The 17868-nt window shown below is 34.1% G+C and overlaps 1 protein-coding gene across 7 annotated transcripts in view; it reads left to right on the top strand.

The window, feature by feature from the left end:
• Positions 1-17868, top strand: part of LOC124175735 (formin-binding protein 1-like) — a 43736-nt gene that overhangs the window by 14698 nt on the left and 11170 nt on the right. For all 7 annotated transcript variants that reach the window (XM_046556203.1, XM_046556207.1, XM_046556204.1 and 4 more), the window contains exons 2-6: positions 7009-7124; positions 12713-12763; positions 13333-13639; positions 13761-13907; positions 15575-15931. In XM_046556203.1, coding sequence (XP_046412159.1) covers positions 7009-7124; positions 12713-12763; positions 13333-13639; positions 13761-13907; positions 15575-15931 — 978 coding nt within the window. The remainder of the gene's footprint in view (positions 1-7008; positions 7125-12712; positions 12764-13332; positions 13640-13760; positions 13908-15574; positions 15932-17868) is intronic.

Below are 17868 nucleotides of genomic sequence, written 5' to 3' on the forward strand. Positions count from 1 at the left end.
TAGTATACTAATGGATTTTCAATAGTCGCGAGTGATTATTGTGATATAATGTAAAGAATCATCGTTGGAAACAAATTGATTGAAATCGTGAACATTGAGGGAATAATTCATTTTCGAGAAAGTTACCCCTCTACACATATATATGTTTTACACAAATTATAAGTTTTTGGCTTCGCTGATTACGAATGTGAATTCAGATTTAAAAAATTCAGTATGGCGAATCCAATCAGTGACCCCGAAAACTCCTGCATACGATTTTTTTGACCGTATTTCATCAAATTCGAATTTTTTGGCCACCATATTGAATTTCTGAAATTGATTTCAGATTCGTAATATTGGACCCCAAAACCCAGAGAATACTATCTTGTGAAAGTTGACTGAGCACAATAATGTGTCACTCAAAGGGTTAAATTACTTGCGTGTGACATTTTCACGTAATAACCCGTTATAACATACCTACTCACTTATGCGGACCGTTTGATCGAATTTTATTGCCGTGTAGAATGCGGCGTCTATTTAACACGACTTGAATTCTAATCAGCGCCGGAAATACTCTTGAATACACGCCTCGTACGTGAAAACTTGAGCTGTTAAAATTTACCATACCACATTTTTCTTTTAAGCTATACCTGAATCTTTTTTCTGTATGTACATACCTAACATCTTACTGATGCGACAAAGTTGCGCTCACAATTTGGTGAGAAATTTGATTTTTTACATCAAGAAAGAAATAATCGCACCATTTTTTTCCCCTTGCGGTTAACAGGAATTTTTTTAATTTTATCGTAAAAATCAACATTTTCAGCAACCAGAAAGTTTTCAATACGTTTGTGGCAAACTTTTTCTATATGTTGCAAAATGTATAAATTTTGAACATGTACAACAGATATTAATATAATTCATGGGTCCACAAAAATGTGTGTGTATGTATGTAGTATAAGTACTTCGTAATACCAAATAATACGTTTATCAGCGCCACTTCCGGTTGAAGTGGAAACTTTTCTGTACGCATACCTATGTATATCATATCTGTTCAATAGATAAAAGTATATACATGTGTATTTTGTTCCGGTTAATCTTTATTATTATTTGCGATGATTCTTCAGGCGTTTCAGGCTCCTTTTTGTTGTTACACATTGCAGTGCGTTTATTGAAAAGAAATGTATGATTTCGTAAATCAACAATAACCGTGGACCGCATTGTACAAAAATTCTGCGGACGCCTGACGATCGAAAAAGTACAAAACGAAGAATATATAAACCATTACGAAAATGAACAAGACAAAAAAAAGCATGTTATTTCAAATTGGAATACATGAAATTTATATTTTCAAAGTGCGCGCTAATCGTTACCGTCAATTTCTAAACCTAAGTAAAACATAAAAAGTTTGAAGAAAATTAAGATTCTTTAGTTCAAAATGATTGTTCGTAATTGTGGACATGAGCTGCAAAAAATAAAAACAAATCTTAAACTTCTAGTATTACGTACGTATAAGATATGGTGGAACACGTTGTTTCTTTATAATCCGTAATGAAGGTACTAAGGTATTCGAGTACATGTTAATTCGTTCTTGATACGCGCAACCATGCATAGTGTAATGATAGATACATGCATCGTGGTTTACATGCTCATAGAATCAATTTGTGTACACACGGAATAACGGACGATGTAATAAAGAAACACAATTAACCCCGAAAAATTAACGGTAAACATTCCGCGATGTAGTTCTCAAATTATCATGATGATAAAAACGTCACCTTTACACCTTTGCACAGCTTGTGGCAGTCGGTGAACTTGACTTTTTAATTCCACGTGTATACCCAATGCGTGTGTACAGCTGTTACGCTTGATATTTGATTAACTTTCAGACTTGTCGGAAAGTAAGATAATGCCTGTACCATAGAAAATGCGAAAAGCTGTCGCAGTTGATGAATTATCTCTGTTAGGCATGTATTTTGCACGCGTAACCTGGTTAACAAACTGTGCAGTTTACATTTATAATCCGTGTATAAGGTATACTTAATCTTGAACGAGGAACGCTGAAATTGAGGTAATTTTTTTCTTTCTTTCCTTCTTGCTATACGACTTCTGTGTTTATCGTATTAGTCGTCAATGTCGTGATTCCTGCTGCAGACTTCGTACGAGAAGACAAATAATACTACCAACACCTTGAATTGAACTTACTCAACGAAAGATATAAAAATTTTTATACGAAATCGAAATACTTATGAATAAATTAATTATGATTGACCAATCATCTATGTCTAATACCGTCTATTCTATACCTACGGCAACATGGACAGAAGACTTCGTTGCGAGCTAATTGCACTTTCGTTTTATTACATTGAGGTGATAAAGAGTAAAATACGCTTTGAACATTGACTTTGACCGTTAACCATTTCAATCACACATTTTTCAACTCAATATTTTGGGTTATTCAAAGTAACAAAGATCATTTGACGTTGTAAATAAACTGTGATAAGGCTCGGACATGGAAATTTTTGAAGTGGGACGGTCTGAGCATCCTACTGTGACTGAAATGGTTAAATACGAGCCTCGCGCGTGTGCCATTAGATGGCATCTTTACATATTTTGGATCAATAATATAATAAGCCGTAATTTGCGTCTTCAGTACCTTGTAGGTTTTATGATTTCTCAGGATTTTTCATGTTATTATATGTGTAAGTTAAAATTAGATCCTTTAAGCGTTGCTGCAAAGTTCGCTCAGGCACTTTATACTCATAGAACGCAAGGTGCCGTAGTTTCACTTTTTGTACCAGCGCGTTAACTGCAGACCCAGTCTTTCGTGCTTTCCTAAGCTGTGGTTGAGAAATAATCGTCATAGACATTTCTTTGGTGCAGTAGCCAAGCACTCGTAAAGCGCGCTCGTAAAAACAGCAATTATTCATACTTCCTTGTTTCTAGACGGGTCTGAGGAATGCAAATGAAAGACACCGGAAGATTCATAATGAAAATAATAATAATAGGAAAGAAAACTGGACGCGTAGTTTGTTTGCAGTTTTTTTTTTTTTATATATCAAACTACTTTTTTGGTAAAAACTGCCGAGTTTTTTGGTTCCACATGGTCCCTGAAATATTGTTAGGTCTGGAAAAAATACAAAATTTATATTATTTATTGAAATAATAATAAATAAAAAAATGCGTAATTTTCCACTTCTTGTTATTTTTGTTGGTCCGCCTTGTTGGATCTGCCAGTTTGAATTTTTGAATTTCGAGTTCAGATTCGTAATCAGTCACCCCAAAAATCGTGCAACATCGAGTTTTATCAAAATCAAAAACTTCTTGAAATAACATCCGCCATATTAGATCGGCCATTTTGAATTTTCGAACTTCGAGTTTAGATTCCTAATCAGCTACCGTAAAAGCCTATGTATCAAGAATTTCGAGTAAATCGTGTGTAAGGAAAAATGTATGCGTGAAAGGTTTAATATATTGGAGTCTATAACGTGGACGGGGTCGGAACAAAACGACGTTGAAGCGGATAATCAGCTGGTTCTTTTAATCGCAATTTTTGCAAATATCAAGGTACGGAGAATTTTTGAATTTTTCTTTTGTGACAATGAGTCAATGTAAATTGAAATATGCGATGAACGACCACTTTCGGAAATAAATATTAATTATTTAGTTCCATAGTAAATTCACTGCTACCAGGTGTCGTCTTCTAAATTTAAAGATCTTAATATTCTTGTCAATTTCTTTCAGTTTTCTTTTATTTAATTTCATACTTCAATCCGTACGAAACTATCTTCCCCCTCGGCTGAAAAATATCTATAGTTGAATATAGAATTCTAACGACTCGATTCCACGGTTTAATGACAATAGTGCGTACCAAACAAACGATGCAAATTATATTAAAAATAAATTATCGCCCGCACCGCAGGGAAGAACCGAAGATTGGTTTGAAAATTGTATTTACATACTGACTTTACATACCTATGCATATAACGTACATACATTAACTAACTGTGTTCACACGTGGTTATATGTAGAAGTAGGTCGAATGTAGTCTTGTAGGATTAGGCGAGGTTTCTTTATGTCCCGAGTTTAGTGGAGCTGAATTAATAAGATTTAATGCTTTGATGGTACAGTGACGTCACAGAACAAGGAACCCATAAACGATCGATTGATTTGTTTGGCCGTAGGCGTGTGTACGTTTTATATCTCGTTTTATATTCTTCTAGGTCTCATCTATTGTGTCTTCGTGCAGTCTACCCGTTTCACATTCACGATATTTATCATCTTCGACCCGAGTTCGTGATGACGTACGTTCGCGAAAATGATAACGGATTCATCCTTCGTGTTCTCAACCGTCGATTTTCGTTACCCCTTCTGATGACAAACGCTTTTATGTATTGTTCAGATTCAATGGATAGAATATGTATGTATGTATGTATGTATTCTTCTATTCAGCGATGTTGTATATACGCAATCGATGCGTATGTGATGTATAATTTGACTCTGTTTTAACGTGTTCGGAAAAGACCTCGAATTCGGAGTATGTGGCAGATCTAATTTTGTGAACAGTATTCGTTCGAATTTGCCAAGTGATTTCTTTAGCATTCAAGATCTTGAGGCGAGACATTTTTTTTTCTTAACAAAATTTATGAAGGATGAAAACTGTCCTTATAAAAAGTCTTAGAATTTTATAACTGTATGCTAGGATGTCCCATATTTAGGGTGTTGACGAATTTTTTCAAGCATACCCCGCAAATCAGTTTCAAATAATTGTATGCTTGAAAAATCTCGTCAACACCCTAAATATGGGACACCGCACTGTATACATCCTAAAATTCAAAGAAAGAAGTCAACTTCATTTTCTTGGTAATCCAGTACAAATATCAATCAACCCTCGTGGAATATTGCGAGCAGATGTCAAAGTAGTTCATCTGCGGTCGTGTGATGCATGGGAAACTTTTCCAACACGACGCAATCATTTTCATGAACATCAATTACGCAAACAGAATTCAATTACCTCTTACGCTTCGATACATTCCTAAGTATATGTAGACCGCAATTCATTCATTTCTCGCAACGGTGCCATCAAGAAGCGGGAATGGTATACCGATAATTGTGTGGCGTTCTATATTGCCGATCGTGAGAATAACTGTAATAGCGACGGAGTAATGACATTAACGAATATACCACAACGGTTTTGACGTGACTATGAGATTTTCTTCTTCGGGAAACCTTACTTTCACGCATGTACGGAGATGAGACATTTTTTTCAAACTTGATAAAAGAACACACTTTACTATAATGGATTGCTAGCTTTTAAAAACGTGCAATCTGTGAGCTCTATAAATATGAAAATCTATGAAAAAGTAGCCTGATATCAATATTATTATCCCTTTGAAGCATACGTACACTTTTCCTTGCAGTCAAAATCTTTGAAACATGAGAATTCTCGCGGTCACAGATTTTGAAAATGGGGTCAGATCTGAGAATTTTTCAAAATTCAAAATGGCGGATCTAACACGAGTGAATAGGATACATTTTTTGTACTTTCAGTTCGCCATATTGGATCCGCCATCTTCAATTTTGAAATTTTGACGTCGGATTCGTTTTTAGCAACCCCACAGACGCAGGATTACAGAGTTCGACTTTTCTAGTCCCCGTAACCTTCCCACAATCACATTTACTCTGTAAAAACAGACATTTTCAATACTGTTTATTTATAGCGCCCACTATATTCACAGAACCATCATAACCCCACTTAAAACATCAACATTGACATCATAGAAAGTCAATTATGAAAACAAAATTATAGCTTTATCTCAAAAATTGAATGTAAATCTTGAATAACTGTTCCACAAAAAGATGTTTCATGTATGAGACGCTGTGTCGGAAAAGGTTATGAAACTGAAGCCTCTCGTTCGAAACTTGATTTTCGAGTAAACAGTACCTCAGTTGTCTGAGCTTAACTGCGGACGCAGGTATAACGGCGAGCCTTGGAAAAATTGCCGATATCTATCACCGTATACGATTATACATATATACACAATATACCTGCCTTACATTTACTCCTAACAAGGATTTATTTCTCTCTCTTTCTTGGGTACCGGACGCTTTTATAGGAACCAATTTCTAGAGTTCCTTGGGAACTTATTTGCCATCATTTTTCCGGAAAACAAATATTTGTAAAGAAAAAATGCCTCCTCCCGGTTTAAAAAAATTGAAGTTCAATTGTTGCGCTATCAGTTGCTATAATAGTTTCCAAAATACAGGGCGATTCAAAACGAATGGTTAATTTCGTGCCATGGCGTAACCACAGAAGCTTATGATTGGCTGAGTCATTGGCGTAGACAGGGGAAAGCCCTTCGGTTGGGACAAATATCGTCGATTTGGCGCTGTCGTCAATTTCACGTAAGGTCTCCTATAAGCTACTTTATAAGTTTAGAAGAGATGGTTAGGTTAGGTTAGGTGGTTAAGTCCATGTGATCTTTGAGGCGCACAGCATATTCATTTGTAAGACGGAAGATATATCACCGCAAAATTTCCCCACCATCAAAATGCACTTTTTCGGTTTTAAACCGGATTAACCAGTCAATGAAAATTAGCTGTAAAGATTTTCTTTCAGAACTCTCCATTTAATCGGATGGTGCTGTAAATGGTCTGTATAAAATCGATTCGGTGCAATCATGGCCGTTGGTCACGGACTGTGAAACAAAACGCATGAAAAAAAAATAATTCTAGAAATTTTTTTTTGGAACCTTTCATTTAATTGATCAATTCCGTACATTTGATAGGCTCGTCCAGCAGTAATTTTCGAACCAATTAGGAAATATTTTCTGTAAATTTGTGGTATGATTAGTTAATCGATCAGATAGTTAGTATCAAGTTTTTACGGCGTAAAAATAGTCATTAACTCGGCGTGCAGATCTATACCTATGGTATAATATCATATCCATATCGATGGTCAAACCTGCTTATGTTACATACAAATACCTACCGCCATACTTATCACCTTCTTTCTCTTTCTGTTCTTAGGACCAGTACGAGAATCTCTCGTTGCACACACAAAAAGGTATCGAATTTCTGGAGCGATATGGACATTTCATACGTGATAGATGCACCATCGAAGTTGAGTACGCCGCAAAACTAAGGTAATTATCGTTTTTCGATCATACATCTTACACCTATATCTCCAAAAAGCACCTCATTGCAGGTGTAAAACCGTTGTGCCAAGTACATTAAAGTGGCAACTACCAATAAAAATTTACGATGCAACTAACAAGGAAGGTATCCCCAGGTCGATCTTTCTGATTTGATTTCTTTTGTAACGCGTTATAGTAGACTAAAAATTAAGCGACACGTATGTTTTTTTGTCTGCCATTAAGCACTTCAAAAGTGTGAAACCATCCGCCAAAGCAAGGCATGTCAAGGGGTGATTTGGGAGATCCACCCACAAGAACACAATCTTTTTTAACAAATCCATCTGGAAAAGTTTTATCGTAACCAAAAATGAAAAATGTAATATCATCAATAAAAAAAAAAAACCTGCTAAATCGCCTCTTGACGTGCCTTACTTTGGAGGATTTGAGGGGAACACATTTCTCAGAATCTCGGTTCCTCCACTCTGACTATAAACGTTCGTTCTTGAGAATTAGATTTCGACCATATCAATAGTACCGCGCGAAAAAGTGTAACTTTCGTAACTTTGTGTTTCATTTACGTACGTAGTACTGAATCACTAAAGTAACTATCTACAGTGATGGTCAGAAGTATTCGTACAGTGGATAAATTTAAATAAAATAAGGATTCATTTTTTTAAGTTAATTTATTTATTCAAACCTGTGCTGTTTTATTTCATGGCTGGATACTGATGTAAAGAAACACATAGAATCGGTTTGGTTTTCTTATGTTGCGTAGACGAGTCGCCGTTATGGCAAGGACAATACTTTTATCCCTAACTGTACGTATTTCACCAGCGGCACTGTTGAGGAAGATTGCGGAAAATGCATCATGTTGAAGTTAATGACATTACCGCAACAATTCATGCTGAGGAAAAACCGTCATGTTGCGATTTTGGAAATCTCAGTTCCTTCAAAATCGTTGTAAAAATAATAAAACAGTGACTTTTTCACAATGTTTCGCTATGATAACGTTATTAACTTAAACGTCGTGAAAATGCCTGACTGTAGTCTGGTAGTAGGAGAAGCACCCGAGCACGACTTAGAGGGAAGTGGCACTATTGAGAGGTTGTACTGTAGGTACACTTGAAACTCAGCTTGATCATCCCGAACAAACTGAGAACAATTCTTTTCCTGCTAATATTGATTTGCATGCGTGGCTAGTCTCGCCATTTGTTCCTTCAAATGCCTTAGAGAAATAAAAATTAAAAACGAATTACTCGTTTAAACCACGTGCCTTGCTGGGGGGGGGGGGGGGGTTAAGTATCTAGGGTTTCCAATTACCTGTTACAGTAAAAAAAATTTAATTTGTGGTCAAAATTAGCACATAAATAGTAATAAATTCTAGTTATAACTTGTTTGGATTTTCAAATTTGAAGAATCTAAAAACATATTGGTCATAATTGAAATGTCTGTACTAGTTTGGTTGTATTTCACTAGACGCCGCATCGTACCAAGTATAAACAATCACAAAGCAAGTGACACATGGGTGTAAATCGAATATGTGTGCATTACGACGTACATATATTACACACACGCGACAGAGTTCAGGGCCAAACTGGGCTCTACACGCTGCTGGTCATACACCGCACCGTAATGTTATATTAAAGAGATCCGTTGTGCCCTCCCTGAATACCGTCTACTGTATTATTTTCGTAGTAATGTCGAGAGCGTTGCCTTTGCGTACATACAGCGGCAGATTACATACCTATGTAGGTGTATAGGTATGCGTAAAAACGGAGTACAACATATTATATAGTAAAAGCCTTACTGAAGTTAAACTCATGCGTACATTGAGATTATTTCATGCAAACTTGACGATTGTTTGTTCAGCGTTTACTCTTTTGTACTTAGGTACGTGCATCAATGTTCCGATTTAAAAAAAAAAAATTAAAATGTTTTAATTAGAGAGTTTATTTTAGTACAATTTTGCTGAGAGCTTGAAAAGACAAAGAGAAGTACATCTAATAGAATGATTTTAAATGTGGAATGTCAAAAATCTACGTACGTAATTGCGGTTTTTACCGTATTTGAAATATGTTAATCGAATTGTCGATACAAAAATATAATGTTCTCAGTAGGAATGGTCAATAAATAATTTTCTTCAACTTCAATATCAATCCCCGTCTTTTCTGCGTTTTATTATAGTTTCTAGTTTTCGTTAGGGTATTAAAGAAGTTGGATTTAACCTTGGACGACCTTGATTATGCAAGGTCTGCACTTATTCGTCATTGCACACGTGTGCGATGGACGTCGCCATTTTCGCTGCCGCGGCTTGTTCTCACTGAAGGGTCATGTGTTCAGCATTTAATAAATGCCTCTGTATGCACCTATGCGTACGTTATACTTATAATAAGTAAGATGCAACGATAAAGTTGAATACCTATCAAAGAATTTTGGAATAACCCATGCAGTGTCCTCTTCTTTCTTCTTCCGGACGTTGTCGATTTTACATCGTAAACATTTTCTTTTTTCTCTTTAATATTACACCACGAAGTAATAATTCGCTTGAGACATTATCTTGTTATACTTCATATGTACCTGCATTCTGCCGTACCCGTTTGTGTAGTACATATTTAGATGTACCTACGTAAGCATAAATCTGTCGTTGTATGTTGTACATACGTAGGTATCAAGACTTCCAGTGCACGGACTGCTCAGCTAATATAGACGGTGTTATTACACTTTTTCCCCTCTTTTAGTTACGTTACTTTGTGTGCACGAAGCGTGGTTCGCTTCCTGGATTCTGCTAACTAAATATCTATGTCTAATACACTGCATTACACGTGAAAGTGGGGAATCTCGAGCAATTCATGAAAACACATGTAACGCTTTTTTTTTATATCGCTTTTGGAGTCGAATTTCGAAAAATGCTATAATCAGTGTTTAGGTATCCGCATGAGCTATCGCTAGAAGCAAAAACTAAGTCGATATCTCATCGGATCCAGCAGATATTGTTAAATCAGCGAAATCACTTTTCACCCGTTTTCATACTCTTAGGAGTCGAATTTCGAAAAGTCTTTTCTCAATGGGTTGTTACGTCATAAAAGAAACATACTTCCCAAATTTCATATCTATACGTCGAGGCGTTCGAGCCGGGCGTTGATACATTATTCCAGACATCTTGTTGATATTGTCACTTTGCAATATGTCATCTGGTGGAAAAAAATCAAACTAATGCAACCAGGCTGACAGCTGACCATTGACAGTTAATTTATGTGACATGAACAATTCGAAACCCCAAAAATCACGATTTGCCTCCATTAAAATTAAAAACTTAGGTTATCTAGTGATAAAATGGCGCCGACAACCAGGCTTTGACGTCATGAGGACATTTTCTAATAGGGATGGGCAATTCTTTCAAAAGAATTGATTCTTGGATCGATCTTGAATCGGTTTATCGAGAATCGATTTACTGAAAAATCGACTGCAATGAATCGATCTAGTAAGAATCGATTTTAAAAATCGTAAAAATTGAAAAGAAATGTTTGAAAGGTTTTTTTTTAATAATTATAATTTGCCCTACATTTTTTTAATTCATAATGATGAAAACAAAATTATCTAAAACTTTGTTTTATTATTACTCTTTTACAAATATAAAACAATTTTTGAGAATTCTTTACAGTGTTATATATAAAAAAAACGTGAAAAATAGTAATTTCGCGCTAACGTTTAATCTTTCATGTGCCATTCTTTAAGCGTCAACGAATTTGAAAAAAGTAATTGCTGTAGGTGATCTGGAGAAAGTCGGTTTCTGTTCTCCGTTAAAATATTGCCAGCTCGTGAAAATAACCTCTCGGAAGGTACCGACGTTGCAACCACGATCAAGTATTTTCTTGCGATTTCACTGAGTGTCGGATAAACCATTTTATATTGATTCGACCAATAGAAAAGTGGATAGAAAAGACAACGCGCAGCCGCAGAATTGCGAATTCGCCTATAGGCGCCACTAGTCGATTCTTAGCATGGAGGATCGATTCATGGAAAATCGAGACAATAAAGAATCGATACAAAAGATCGATTTTTTAAACCTCATGGATCGATCTAGGCAGAATCGAATCGAGATCGTCCATCCCTATTTTCTAATAAATAAATAGGTAGATAGAGATATATAGTTGTGGAAAATGTCGAGTATTTAGAGATAATGCGAAAATCTCTTGTCGTAATGGCCAAACAACAATGCTCATTTCTTGTAATAGCGTCCAGAGCTGAGGGACTTTCCGGGATTTTTGAAATCACAAGGAATAAAATGATACCTCGCCCAGCGTTATTTTCTACAATACTTTCTACAGAAAAATTAATTTCGAAATGGTATGTGTCTTGAGTAGTAAAATTTTTATCCTCAAATAGCACTTCATATTCCAATAGTCCGGTTCCAAATATAGTGCCTTGAATCTAGAAATGGGCGGTCAGCTTAAAACGTTTGAAAAATTTCAATATCGTATAAATTTGTCAGTACTTTTATCAATTTATGATGTAATAGTAATATTTTCATCGTCATAATAACAAGGAAGTTTAATGGAAAAAAGTTTTTACTTTCATACCTACCACAAAGTGGAGTATAAAAGTAATTAGGTAATATTTTTTTATATTCGTTAAAAATGATAACTGCAACAGTTATTAGCAATTGAACCTCGTTGTTCTTGCCACTTGAGATGTCTAGGTTATGTCCCGCAGTACTTTTTTTTTCTAGCTATTGTATCTACTTAGACGTTGCTTCAAATATGCCCTAAACATTTTTCTCCGAACTACTGAAATATAAATTAAACAATCTCATGGAACTTTCTCGTTGCTAGAGAGCATAAACAATGGAATTTCGATGATCTTGAAAAAACTTGCGTCGAAAACTGCAGAGATTTATGATCTAATTTTTTCTGACTACTCTAATGATGCTAACAAAGAGTTTGTGTGTATTCTTCTTTACTTTCTGATAAATTGCAATTTGCCGAATTTTTTTTTCATCTTCCTTTCATCAGGTACTTCATTTTTATACATCAAATTTTTTTTCGACATATTACATACGATCAGCAACTTGTAAGTATATTCACGTTGTATAGCATAAATAATATCTACGCCGTGTAAACATTCACGAAATGTTTTCATAATTTCCGGGAACATAATATTGAAAATTACGTTAGTTGGAATTAAAGCAGCCAATTTTTATGAGGGGTAAAACAGACTGGCACAATGCGCCTAAATAAAATTATGCGAAACGTAGCGTCAAACTTTTACACTGCGTGTGTTTCATGCCAACAGCAATATTCTTTTCAATTCAAATATTATCATCACTATGTACTCGCCACACAATTTTTTATTATTTACTGTTGCTCTCTCTGTTTCTCGGTCTCTATTTTTGTAAACTTGCGTTGAAGAAAGAAAAAACATGTTGAACTGAAAGCATACGAGTACACGTTTTGCTTGAGCTTCTTCAATGTACACGAATTATACTGCAATGTGATATTTGAATTACGGCAATCGACTACCGGTGACCGTAATTTTACTTTTTCAACTTCTTGAGGTTGATCACAATTGAATACATTAGTTTATTTTTTCTGCTACAGGAGACTTGTCAAGAGTTATCAGCCGAAAAAAAAGGAGGAGGAAGATTACCAGTGAGTAAAAAAGAGAAATATTTCTTGTACTATAAATAGGAATTTTATTCCAATCAAATTTTATACTATATTGCTATACTGTATATGAAGGTTGCTTGATGAAAACCAGAACGTCTATACGCTTATCATCAAATAGCTTGAAAGGTGTTTGCTGGCTGCGCACGTCTATACATAAATATTTTACACTTGAAAGATGGCAGTTTTTTTTTTTTTCCATCCAAAATTAAACAGTTTTTATTTTTGTTCAGTAAACTTCTGGAAATTAAAATTGCAGTTTTCCCAAGATTAACCGTGCTTGGCAAATTCTGGCGACTATTTAGAAAGTTAATATAACAGTATGTTGTGGAATCTCAATTAATTTTGTACTATGTCAAAGTATGAAGTACCAGTGGTCATTTTAAATTGACGTATAGAGTACCATAATTTTCTTTTTTTTTTCAACGGTTTTTACTCTTCCCATCTTGTGATCCAGACGGTATGTCCTTAATTAATGATGATAAATTGGGAAACGTAATTAAATTTGTTCATTTTGAATCAAAGATGCTGATAATTATTTTCTGTTATAAAAGGTACAGTCCATGCCGTGCCTTTAAGCTGGAATTGAACGAAGTGAACGATCAAGCAGGCCAGAGAGAACTTATAGCCGAAAATCTGCAGGCGAATGTCCTTCGAGAGCTAAATATTCTTGTAAAAGACTTCAAGGAAGATCGAAAGAAACATTTGCAGGAAGGAGCCAGATTAATGGCGTCACTTGCTGGTCAGATAGGAAATTTAGAACGTGCCAGAAAAGCTTATGAAAAAGCATTTCGTGAAGCGGAGAGAGCGTTGGACAATTATCAAAGGGCCGATGCTGACCTTAATCTTTCTAGGGCCGAGGTTTGTAATTTTCTGGGAGACAAATACATACATCTATAATCAAGAATGTAAATTATATGCTGAATTCATGGCAAAAGATTTCGAAACAATGTTGAAAATAATACAAAAGTGAATTTCACAGGTAGAGAAACAGAGAATGAACATGACTGTGAAAACGCAGCAGTGCGAAGAGGCAAAAACGGAGTATGCGAATCAGTTGCAAAAAACAAACGACATGCAAACGCTACATTACCATACAGCGATGCCCGACGTTTTCCAACATTTGCAGGTACATATTCAACGAATAATATCTACAGAAAACACTTTTAGACCAGACAAAATATTTTCGATAGATCTAGAAATTGCACCGGGTTTACTTCGTGAAAATTTTGCATGGTCAATTCAATACACGTATGTATATATGTTGGGGTGTTTTAGAAAAAATAATTTGCAATTTTGCACGATGGCACCCCCTAAAATGTTTATTTACGCTAAAAGAAAGATTCTGTCAAAAGACTAGCGTTCTACATTATGTGGAAGATTATGCTCAGTTAATACTTCATTTTTATAAATTTGTTTAAACTTATGACGTATTACGAATGAAATTTTCATTCTATCGCTTACATCAATTATAATATTAATTTACGTGACAAAGAAGACCCACACTTGTAATATTAAATCTTCAGTTGATATTTGAGAAGCATATCTTACAACTTTTTCATTATCAATTCAATAAAATAGTTATAATTTAATATGAACTCTTAATTTAGAAGATTATGATTCCCGGTTGATTTATTGTTGTATTATGGATCGAGATCTTTTGTTTGAATATAAATGTTAGGAAAGAAATAATTGAAGTGCTACAACGTGTATCTTCACAAATTCAAAAACATGTAAAAACAAGTGCAAAATCAAATAAGCGTGATCTTGCACATAACGCAAAACGCTCGTCTTTTGACAGAATATTTCTTTCATGGAAAATTATATGTTTTTGAAACATTCTAATATACATATTATATGATTCTTCAATTGAGCGCAATAACAATTAGGCTGAAATCATTACAGGTTTATGTGATAATCTGATATGTTACTTCGAAATATATTCATCTGATCAAAAGTCCATGTCAGGTGGTTTGTGTAGAATTAAGTTACGAACATAATTCTACGGTAATGTTCATTAATGCCTTAGGCTTCCGGGAAACTAGTTTTCGCTCTGAAACAAAATGCGAGTTTAATTTTATATGAATTATGCAACAATGACTTCCAATCTCTCACCTCGGCTGCATCGCTGGTCATTGTCATATAATTTGTATAGAATCGAGCTTGAGTTTTATTTTGGATTGAAAACAAGTTAGCTGAAAGCCCAAATCATTAATGCACATTACTGTATATAGGATACGAAAATTGTCACTAACAAGAGATACACGATAATATAACTAATTTTAAATTATCATTCACCGAACCATTTCAATCAAAAATTACGGTGCTGAATTTTTTTCTTCTTGTAACAAAGGTATAGGTTTCTGATGAATCTTATCGGAACTTAATATAGCCATTGGTTAAATTTATTTCATCTTTCTTTCGTTTTCACTTTTTTTTTTGACTAGACTATGCACTATTGGTACATCCTTAATTAAAATATCTCTTAGTACAGTAAATTTTTTAAAACCCACGCATTTCAAGTAAACAAGCCGGATGATTAGAAATCTTGGAGCACATTGTCGTATAATTTTATTCAATGCTAAAAACTTTTTAAAGGTACTAACTTTTAATTAACCTTTCTCCAATAGAACTTGGGATTTAATTGGAATTAACTTTCTACTTATAATTTAAATGTTATTCTGCGAATAGAAGAGCAAATTTTGCGAACATAGCAAAAGTTAAGTTCGTTCACACTGTGAATCTTTTTTTTCGAGAGGTTCCTAATAGTTTGAATACAAGAAACACTGTCTGCAGGAACTGGATGAAAAAAGGGTGAAGAACATGCGGAATTACATGATGAAATCTGTGGCAATCGAAAGAGCCGTCGCTCCAATTATTGAACAATGCTTGGACGGGATAGAAAAAGCGGCGAATGAAATTAATGAGAAAGAAGACACGCTGTTGGTTATCGAACGTTACAAAAGCGGCTTTCAACCACCGGGGGATTTTCCATTCGAGGATTTATCAGCTGCAAAATCATACGATAGTAACAGCCAGTTATCTCAGCCAGTGATGCAACCAATCCATAATCACCTCACCGTTAAGGGAACAGTTTCCGGTGGGAAGATTAAAAAACGTGTGGGTCTTTTCGGAATATTCAGCAGTAACAAGGTAACATTTGTTCCGATTTTCTTTTCCCTATTCTCCATGTTTCATTAGCTATTCATTATTTATTTATTAAAATCTTTCAAATCTACACAGTATTAATGTTCGCACTGGTTTAGTGATGATTGGTTAGATATATGTAGCCACACACAGTGTTGGGCGTGTTTTTTTAATTAATTGTATTTTAATTACAAATTAAATTGTAATTTGTAATTGAAAGTAAGAAAATTATTTATTACAATTTCAATTTGCGATTAGAAGAATAAAAAATGCAATTACAATTGTAATTTGAAATTACAAAAATTTCAACTACAATTTTCGAATGTAATTAGTATCGATTTTTCTCCCAACTACAAATTTCAAATGTAATTAGAATCGATTTTCCTTGTAATGTAATAGTAATGTAAACAAATTACAAATGTAATTAGTATCGGTTTTTCTTTCAATTGGAATCGAATTCCCCTGCAATTAAATGTTTTAAATGATTTTCATATCATTTTAGAACTAATTACAATCATACTTCAGGCATTTATGGGTCATTCTAAGGAAATATGAGCAACCTCGAGAATGTGCCATAATTGAATTTCATGAAAATATCAATGACTTCCGCTATGTATGAAACTTTCTAAATATATATGGCTGACTTAAAGAGTACACATGGGTTGTTCCAAGGGAGCATGACTGACTTCATACACATATGGATTCCAACTAAATGTCAATGATTTAGAGTACTTATGGATCATTCCATTTATAAATAGAGTCAAGAACTCGAAATTTATTGAGCTTAGAGCTTTTCGAAAAAGCTGTGTTTGCATAATTTAAGATATCAGGCTTCAATTTTCTACAAATTACATTACAAGATGATTGGAATTCTGAAATATTGTGAAAAATAAAGAGTTTACGTGAAAGTTATTGCAAGCCTGAAACAAACTGCAAGTTGAAACTTGAAAAAAAAAATCACATTTAATCACTCATTACATTGTGAATTTGTAATTAAAAAATGTAATTACTCTATACTTTGAGCATTTGTAATTAAATTTCATTTAATTACTTATGTAAGCAGTTGTAATTGAAATCCATTCAATTACTTTAAGCATTTGGTATTACATTTGTATAATTTAATTACATTCCTACAATATTTTTAAAACAATATTTAGTGAAATCAGTTATCAAAGTCAGTCACATTTCATCGCGATAACCCAAAAGTTATCGGTATTATTAATACTTACAGGGAATGACCCATATATACTTGCAATTTTACATATTTCCTTTGGAATACTCCGAGTTACTGATATACATGAAATACCCATATATACCTGAAGTCATTATCACTTACGTTGAATGATTCAGTCACTCGTGTATCCGCCGAATGACCCACATACCTATACCTGAAGTATGATTGCAATTATTTCGAAAAATGACATAAATTATTACTTATCCTTATTACCTACTTACTTATTTATTTTTGCGTTGTAATTAGAAAAAAAAAAAAGATTCCGAGTACATTCGTATTTTGTAATTAAAAGTAAAACCGACTAATTACTTTTTTAATACATAATTAAAAGAAAGACTGAAACTAATTACTTTTCTAGTTTGTAATTATAGAAAAACCATACTAATTACATTTGTAATTTATAATTAGAAGAAAAATCGATTGTAATTACATTTGTAATTTGTAATTAGGAAAAAAAAACTGTTCTAATTACAGTCGTAATTTGTAATCAGGAGAAAAATCGATACTAATTACATTCGTAATTTGTAATTAAAAGAATAAGCGATATGCGATTGTAATTAGTAAGTTTTTCTTTCCTAATTATAAATTGAAAATGTAATTAGTATTTTATTTTCTTTTAATTGGTAATTTCAATGTACTTAATTACACAAAGTAATTAGTGGTGCCCAACACTGGTCACACAGATGTATGTTGTACTCAAACTTTGGTT

Source organism: Neodiprion fabricii, chromosome 2 (assembly GCF_021155785.1).
Source record: "Neodiprion fabricii isolate iyNeoFabr1 chromosome 2, iyNeoFabr1.1, whole genome shotgun sequence".
Lineage (NCBI taxonomy): Eukaryota > Metazoa > Arthropoda > Insecta > Hymenoptera > Diprionidae > Neodiprion > Neodiprion fabricii.